The sequence below is a fragment of the Myotis davidii genome, unplaced genomic scaffold, assembly GCF_000327345.1.
Source record: "Myotis davidii unplaced genomic scaffold, ASM32734v1 scaffold616, whole genome shotgun sequence".
NCBI lineage: Eukaryota > Metazoa > Chordata > Mammalia > Chiroptera > Vespertilionidae > Myotis > Myotis davidii.
This window is the reverse complement of record NW_006291965.1, coordinates 2,294,987-2,303,947: the sequence shown is the minus strand read 5'-3', so window position 1 is coordinate 2,303,947 and position 8,961 is coordinate 2,294,987. Positions and strand designations below refer to the sequence as shown.

At 40.1% G+C, this 8,961-nt stretch overlaps 1 protein-coding gene across 1 annotated transcript in view; it reads left to right on the top strand.

Moving 5' to 3' along the window:
- Positions 1–8,961, top strand: part of LOC102772014 (chromosome unknown open reading frame, human C9orf135) — a 54,939-nt gene that overhangs the window by 16,819 nt on the left and 29,159 nt on the right. The window contains exon 2 of the mRNA XM_015565029.1: positions 3,769–3,877. Coding sequence (XP_015420515.1) covers positions 3,769–3,877 — 109 coding nt within the window. The remainder of the gene's footprint in view (positions 1–3,768; positions 3,878–8,961) is intronic.

The window sequence follows — 8,961 nt, the reverse complement described above, 5'->3', positions numbered from 1 at the left end:
TATTTAGTGTATAGTACATATGTTGTATTTAAAATATAAAAATTCAAAAATTAAAAATATAGTATATTTAATAAAACTTTTGATATTTTTCATTCTATATTACTACATGTTATATATTTTATAATTTTTAAACACGTATATTTCTCTTTGCTAGGCTGGCAGCCTTGTAGAAATAGGAGGAGGTCTAAGCCTTCAGTTGTGTGTCTCTTGGAGGCTGCAGGCTGTGGGCACATTATTCACGGGCAGCCTACAGGCATTAGGGAATGCTAGTTGCATTAGCTCAGTCTTCCAAGGAAACACTTTCATTATAGATTTATCTTTTCAATTCTGGGCTTTTGGCTGTTATTGAGATTGCTATAAGAAAAGAAACATATCTGTATTTTTTGTAATAATCCAGTTAGAATACAACTTAAAATATATGGTGGGATAATCAGAACTGCATTCTGTCTTTCATGAATGCTGTCTTTGCCTTCATGGGTCCCTTCCTTTATAAAAAAAAAAATGTACGCTATCTTACACTATCTTCATATTTTTGGATTCTTTTTTCGTTTTGCTTTTCTGGATGGGTGTTTTTTGCTTCTTCATATTTCAAATCTTTGACTTGATTCTTGGGATCTTCTAGTCTGCTTTTGGATCTCTGTATATTATTTTTAATTTCAGTCAGTGTATGTTTAATTTCTGCCTGGTCCTTCCCATTTTTTTTTTGGCATTCTCATTAAGATCCTTGAAGGTCTCACTAAGTTCCTCGGAGGTTCGTAGAAGGTTCTTGAGTAGCCTTATAACTGTGGTTTTGAGCTCTATGTCCTCCATTAGTTTGCTTTCCTCCATTTCTTTCATTTGTGACATGTTTCTTTGTCTCCACATTTTTGGCTGACTGCGAGGACCCACTGTGTCTACAGTGGAAGAACTGCTGTGCTGGAGACACCCTTATGGGGTAGGACTTGCTTCAGTGGGGCTTTGGTGATCACTGAGTCTGCTTCTTGAGTGTGTCCCTTATGGATGTGAGGAGTTGAAATCTGGTATCTGGCCAGAGGTACCCTGGCTCCTGGATCTCCAAGTCAACCACTGTGTGAGTGCACCCAGCAGGAGCTACAGTGATATCAGCAGATTTCTCCTCTTTGTTTGGGGTTTGGAAGTTTTGGAGCTCTCTGACCCAGCTGCAGTTTGTTAGGTTAGGCTGCAAAAGTGCAGGAATTCTTTTGTGCTTCTGGGCACAGCTTGGGTGGAGATGTAAATTGAGTGGGCGGGGTCTCAGAGAATCACCAGGGCGGAGTAAACAGCAATGGCTGTCGTCAGCTGTCTCTGCGACTCCATGTCTCTGCGTCCTCAAGTCCCACACCCCCACAGCAACAATGATCCCTGTGAGCAGCTCTGCGAGAAAGCCACCCTCGCTTTCCGACCCACTGCAAGACAGTCCAGTTTCTCCCAGTAGGAGTCTGGGACCCCAGAGTCTCACCGTAAATGAGTTCAGTGCATTCAAGAGCTTGTATCCCTTTCAGATTGAAAAAAATTGTGCACCCAGGTGCAGCCGCCTCGCGCGTACTTTTGTAACCTCTGTTCTTGGCACCTCTGCACCTCCTACCTGGTCTCAATGTGCTTTTTTCTTTCCTTCTAGTTGTAGAACTTCCACTCGGCCAGCTTTCCTGTGGTTCTGGATGATATCTCCTTTGTCTTATAGTTGTAGTTTTAATGTTGTTGTGAGGGGCAGCACGTACAGATTTATACCTTATGCTGCCATCTTGGTTCTCCTTTGGTATTCTAATTTTATTGCTTCAGGTAAGAATGACCCAGCAGGCAACATAGCCAAATTCTTGAATTTGGGGTTCAAAAGCTTAGACTTTAGGATGACAACCTAACTTGGAAGATTTCTAGAAACCCTGGATGGTGGGGGATACTAGAAAGTTTTTGATAGGCTAGTGAGTGACACCCTTGTGTCTCAATGCCAGACTATACAAACATCTGTGTGGCAGGACCAGGAAGGCATAGCAGAGATCTGCATGGATCCATAACAAAAAACCACAGGGGAATGTTTCCACAAATGCTACCAAGAAGCGACAATGACAACAAAGATGGATTCTTGGCATGGGGGAACCACTTGGACCATTTAGAGCTGAAAGGACTCCTGAACTGACCAAGACTAATGTTTTCCAACTGGAAAGTGAGAGCTTTGTTAAACTATGGAAATTAAGTTTAATTATTGAAAAATTATGTTGTGATTCTTATATACCAGAATTTTTGAAGCCTGATTCGTATTCACTATACATAGATGTTTATAGAGCTTTACAGTATTTGAAGAACCTTCTGTATTTTTTCATTTTAATTCTAATAAAAATCTAAAAAGGTACTGGTATTTGTTTATGTTCTCATTTTACATATGAAGCAAGAGGGTTAAATAACTTGCCTAAGGTCACACAGCTAGGACCTGGCTTAGCAAAGATTCAAATGTATGGCCTTATTACCTCTACCACTCCTGGTTCTTGATGTCGTTCAATATACCCACTAAGGACTTGCATGAGAGCTTTCTGTCAGTCTCAAAAAATGCTGGTATTGTATCAATATACTTTTAAATTAATGCTCAGTTGTGAGGAAGGCAAGAGAGCTGGAACTCTGCCACTTCAATCTGGGCTTCCTTGCTGTTGTATTCTCTGCATAACTCACTCCCAATTCTCAGAGGTGGAGAGGTAAGGTGTAATTTGAATGCAGTACAAAGGCCAAGATGAGGGTTGGTTCCTAAAAGACCTCCTAACTTGGACACTGAGTGCCCCATTGAGGTGAATGGATGCTGTTCTGTTTCCACAGTCCTGTGACCACACTCAGCATGTTGTAGACTTTTCTTAATTGTATGTTGTTCTTGCCACATTATGAGCAAGTGAAGGCAGGGGCTACATCAGGCTTGCTTTCCATTGCACCCCCTGTACCTAGCAAAATGCCTGGCACATAGTAGGTACCTAAAAATACATGCTTAATGAAGGGACAGTTGAAGGGACGGATAGGTAGAGAAATTTTTGGATACCTCAGTGTCCATTACACAATTCTAGCCCTGTATCCCTTAATTGCAAGTTCACTTCTGAGGGGTGCTTGGGCTCAGCTTCCTTTGTCTTACCCAAGAAAGCTTTATAAAAATAGCTACCTCTCTTGCAGGCTACTTCACCTCTTCTTTCTTCTCTATCCCCAAATTTCTCCCTTATTATTATTTCTAACCAGTCTTTTAGACAAGATGTTTGGAATATTTTTTCTTGTTTCATTTACATGTTTTAAGAACTGTTTTTTTCTATCTTATGTTTAATTGTCAGTTTCTTTTAAACCCTCTTTAGAAACAGGAGCACATGTTATAAATTCATATGAGCAAATACTTTCTGTTCTCTCTCATTTTGAAAAAAAATTATAATTAAAATTCATGGTGGGAAAAATTTCTAAAGTGGCAAGTTGCCTTTCTAAGATATTACCATGTCTTATTTTAGAATTTACTTTTGGTAACTAATCTACATTATTAAATAAGATTCACTTCATTGGAGTCACTGAATAATTGCTGCTTGCTAAGTATTGTTTTGTGATATTAGTTTTACCACATGTGCCAAGTTGTTTTTAAGAAGTAGCCTCAGTATTAGTCAAAAAGAGATGGAAAATATATGTCATAAATCTAGTAAATTTGTAATTAAAATAATTTCCCAAATATAGTCTATTTTTATTGGATAATTTTTTAAAGGTTAAATGCAGTACATGATAAATAAGCTTTATCTTTTAACGGATTCTTACTTTTTTCTTAAGGCACCGCAACAGAGAAGCTTACCCCAAAGATTATGATATCGAGGGTCCTGAGAAAATTAAAAAACTGTGTGAGTCAACATATCGGAGACTTGGAACTGATGAACCCCAAGTGAGTAGTTGCTGCTAATTTCTTTAAGCCTGGACTCTTCCCCCTTGTGAAGAATGAAAAATAAAGGGAGGAGCCCTTTGCTGGTGCCATCCTCTTAGCTATGTTAGTTACTTAGGCACGTGATTTAATCACTGCGTGCTTCAGTGACTTTACCTTAAACACGTGTATACTTCAAAAGGTTATTGGAAAAATAAAATGAAATAAAACAGGTACAATGATTACCTCAGCCTGGCACAGACCAAGTGCTCCAGGAATGATTACTATCGTTATACTTTTGCTGCACCTGCGGCATCTTGCTAGGTGTCTGCTTTGACCTTCACAAAACCATGTGAATAGGTATTATCTTGATTATAGATGGGTAGGATGTCCTAGAGCAGTGATGGTGAACCTATGACATGCATGTCAGAGGTGACACGCGAACTCATTTTTTTTGGTTGATTTTTCTTTGTTAAATGGCATTTAATATATAAAATAAATATCAAAAATATAAGTCTTTGTATTACTATGGTTGCAAAATATCAAAAAATTTCTATACGTGACACGGCACCAGAGTTAAGTTAGGGTTTTTCAAAATGCTGACACTCCGAGCTCAAAAGGTTCGCCGTCACTGTCCTAGAGGTAAAGCAACTTTCTCAAAGTCACACAGTTAGGGAGTGGAAGACTTAGATTTCAGTTCTATTTGTACTTATGGTGGCAGAGTTGTGAGTAATTAAAACATGCTAATATCCTTATAATATTTGTACACCCGTTACAAAAAGAATATTCATTTCATTGCATCAGTAATTTGTATTTAAACTGCTTTTGTGGGTTATTGCTTGGCTATTTAGATGTCTACCCAATCAGTATGAGGCAGGAACTCAACTTTGCAAAGACCCCTAAATTGTGTCCTACAATGCTAAGAGCTTTGGGCAAGTTCAATTCAGCCTTAATAGGATGGTCTTGGAGCCTGAAGAGCTGGTCATTTGGCATGGGCAGATGTGAATGTGTTGAAAAAACTAGGTTTATATCACATTCTGCCCTCAAAGGCTGGCCTAGTTTGAAATAGGGCAGGTCCAGGAAGGAAGATCGACACTTATACATTAGAAATGGTTCTAGAAGATTCTCAGTTCTCCAGTATGATGGAAATAAATTAGCTTTGCAGGGCCCAGACTATTACCTCCCTTCCTTGTATAGTTCAACTGACGGAGTAATAAGGATAGTCTGAAAAATGGGACTTATTATAAAGATACAACTGCTGGATATGGAACCAAGAAATTTAAAAGAACCAAGACAGCAAGACAGTCTCTTTCATTCTCTCTCTCTCTCTCTCTCTCTCTCTCTCTCTCTCTCTCTCTCCTCTCTCTTTCTCTCTCTCTCTCTCTTTCTCTCTCTCACACAAGCACACAGAGTCTCTCTTGGCATCTCTGTTTCTCTCTGCTCAGTTGTGCTCTTTCCTCACAGCTCAGTTCTCAGGGGAATTCTGATGTTTTCATCAGTTTCCACCCCACCCTCTTGCCTTTGCACCAGGCTGTCTCTTTGGTCATTAGCTCACACATGGATAGAGCTCTTTAGTCTAGTACCTAACTCTATCAGTAGTCACTCTCTCACACTCTCCCAAATCCAGTTTAACCTTGCTTTCTTGAGCACAGGGCTATAGTCAGGACAAGAGCGAGTGGAAAAGGCAGGCTTTACCTGGCATGCACTTAGAGGGTTTTTGTTTTGTTTTGTTTTGTTTTTACCTTGAAAAACATTTATTTTTTATTTCTAAGTGAAAATGTTTTTGGTCTCTGGATTGTTGAAGGAAGCAAGATGAAGTGAAGTATGAGGTGTAAGAACCACAACATTCATTCCTTATATTCCATGCATTCTAGTAGTCAACCCGCAGGTTTAATATGTGATACATAAATAAGATAATTAACCTTCTCTCTGATGTTTGTTCATGGTCATTGAAAACTTGTCCTTCCTTTACCAGATTTGCTGTATGTATTAGATAGGAAGAAAAATAGACCAAGGAGTCACTATTTCTGATGAAACTGCTATTCTCATGTCTTAATAGTAGGTTACATTTTTCTCTATAGATTATTTTTAAATATATAAAGCACTTGCTCATTCATCTTGTTCCTTGCTATTCTCAAACAAAGTTATAAAGTTGACAAGGAAGATATTATTTCAGTTCTCAACCTAGATTCACTTATTTCAAATGGCTCACCCAAGGTCCCAGGTATATAAAAAGAAGGAGGGGATACAGAGTCTCCATACCTTCATGTGTCAGGTGGGATGCTAGATGTGGCGGGAGGATGGATGAGTTTTTCTTCCTCTTGTCACAGATTTTGATGGAGGTCTAAATACTAGAACACTCTAGATATTTGGCAAGAGCCATATGTCCTAAAGCAAGATGTTGGACTACCTAAGCAGGAGCTGTGAGGCCAGTATGAACAGTTATGTCTTTGAAGACTAGAGCCCAAGAGTTGAAAGAGGATTTATTTAGTTGTGGGTTGTATGTCTCTCCTTCCACAGTTGAGAGGTATTTCAAGGGAACCACTCAGAGAGATTAATAGGTGTGTCCTGTAATTTAGAGGACATGGAGTCCAGGTATATGACATATGCCGAGAATCTAAAGCTGAGAGGCCATGCTTGGTCTGGCAGAGCAGTGGGTGGGAGTGTTTGGGGAGAAGCAGTCCTTGAAGTGGTCAAGGATATATGAGTGTGTGAATTTACCTATGGCCTCATTGGAGAGAATTGGCTGGAGCACACTTGAAAAGGCTGCTTAGAGTAGGAGCAGGGAATGAAGAGACTGAGCACAACAGACCCATCAGATGCTCAAGGCTTAGAAAGAGGAGTTACAATCAACCGGGAGGAGCTTTGCCTGCTTCCAGCAAGCTACAGATGGAGGCTCTTGTAAGAGAGTTCCTGGAAACAATTACAGTTGTGCCGCCTGAGAGGAGTCAATTTTGAATGTCCTCTAAGCCCAGGACCACCAGCACAGGTCAAGAGAGTAAGGGCCATTTAACACTGTGCCTCATCTCTTCCCATCAGCCAGACCTGGGAGGGGCCTGGGAGTTGGGGGAAATAGAAGAGAGAAGCCTGGAAAGGAAACAGCAGTGGAACAAGGCCCCACCCACTGCAGGCTTCCAGGCCTAAAGCAGCCCTGAGCTGGGAAGGTGGGAACCTTAAATCTAATCAGTTAGAAGTGATTACTTCACTGGACTGGAAAATTTCACAGCTACAATGAGATCCTTCTTGAGATTGAGGGGCCCATAAAAGCTATGGGACTTGCTTAAAATTTCCAGCAAGCCAAAGGAAAGAGCTAGCTATCCATGTGGGATTTAAGGGGCAGCTTGATTAAAATCAAATTGCTTAATGATCACATTCTATTGATGGAATAGAATCAATTCAATAAGATGGTTACATGAACAGTGCCTCATTTCATCTTTGGAAAAACTCCCCAGGCAGGTACCACACATGGCCCACATTGTGTAAATGGGGACACTGAGGCTACGTGAAGCTTTATCACTTATTCAAAGTCAAACAGCTGGCAAGTATTAAAAATTAAAATCCATTTATTTCCCTACTGGTTCCAAAGTCTAAGATCGTAAATACTTTCCCAAATTCCCTTTAAAGTGCCATGTTGCTCCACTCTTAGTCCTTTTAAACATCTGACAGGACATACTCCTTGCAGAAAATGAGCCTGGTTACTTTTTTGCTCTGGCTTGAGTATTGTATACACCTTACTGCATATGTTAGGGCTTTGATTTCTTACATCTTAACTAGCACCTCTGCCCTGTTTCCCAAATTATGTCTACATATGTGCTGGCCAGCCCTATTCCCATCTGCTCTTCCTCCTAAATGCCTTCATAGCATTTTTTTTCAGCATTGTTGCTGAGTGGTTGCTTCTTATGTGTACCAGCATTTCTGTTTAGCTGACTGAAGGTTTCCTTGCCCTTAACTGCTACTACTGGGCCGAATGTGCACATTGGCTTTTTGTAAAGATATTTAAGATGAGACTCTCTTTGTCTATATTATGGCCGAGACTCCAAAAGGTCAAGAACGAAACCACAGACTCATGTACCCAATTGAAATATTAGGCCACTGAGGGGAAACCTTCCAAGAAGATGGTGTCCTTAGGCCACCACACATATGCAGAGTATAAGAGGATTGAAATTCAGGAAACCAAAAGAGGGCTGTGAGTAGAGAACAGGTTTGGGAAAAGGTGTACTGTAAGCCTTATCTGGAAACATACCCCTCTGGTTTCAGTTGTTCATAATGGATTTCCTACTCCAATACCCTCAGGCTCAGGCTGTGTGGGACCCTGGGAGATGCAGATTCACAGGGGAGCAGTAATTCAAGCCACTGGAGTTTCTCTGGTTGTCTTATTATTCTACGTGACTATACAAAATAGCATTTTAAACTACCGTGTTTTTTTTTTTTTTTTGGTATTTTATTTGGATTTTGTTCAGGTGCTATGGGGCTATAATAGAGTAAGCCCCATGCAAACTAAACTGATCAGGGGTACTTTTATCATTGTTTGTTCATTTGTAAAGTCTCACCCAAGGATCCTCACAACACTACCAAAGGCCCTGTCACAATCACAGTCAGACTGCTTCTGAGGAAGTGGTGCATGTCCTGTAAACTCAGACGGATTTATTTAAGATATATTTTTATTGATTTCAGAAAGGAAGGCTGAGGGAGAGAGAGATGGAAATATCAATGATGAGAGAAAATCATTCATCAGCTGTCTCCTGCATGTCCTCTACTGGGGATGGAGCCCACAACCCAGGCATGTGCCCTGACTCAGAATCAAACCAGTGACTTATTGGTTCCTGGGTCGATGCTCAACCACTGACCCATATACAGTTAATGAATTAATGCCAAGGCTTTTTTGGAACTAACAGGACCACATTGATGAGCACATTAGGTTAATATTAGTAAAGGGTGTCCCAAAATTCACGCAAGAAGTAATTTTGATAGAAAACACAGGTTTATAATTAAAAATAGTAAATTTTTTATTGATTCATAAAGTATACAGTATAGGGTTATGTATGGAATAGCATACCAGCTAAATGGCCTTCATGGCTTTCCTGGCACATACGCACTCTTTTGTTGAC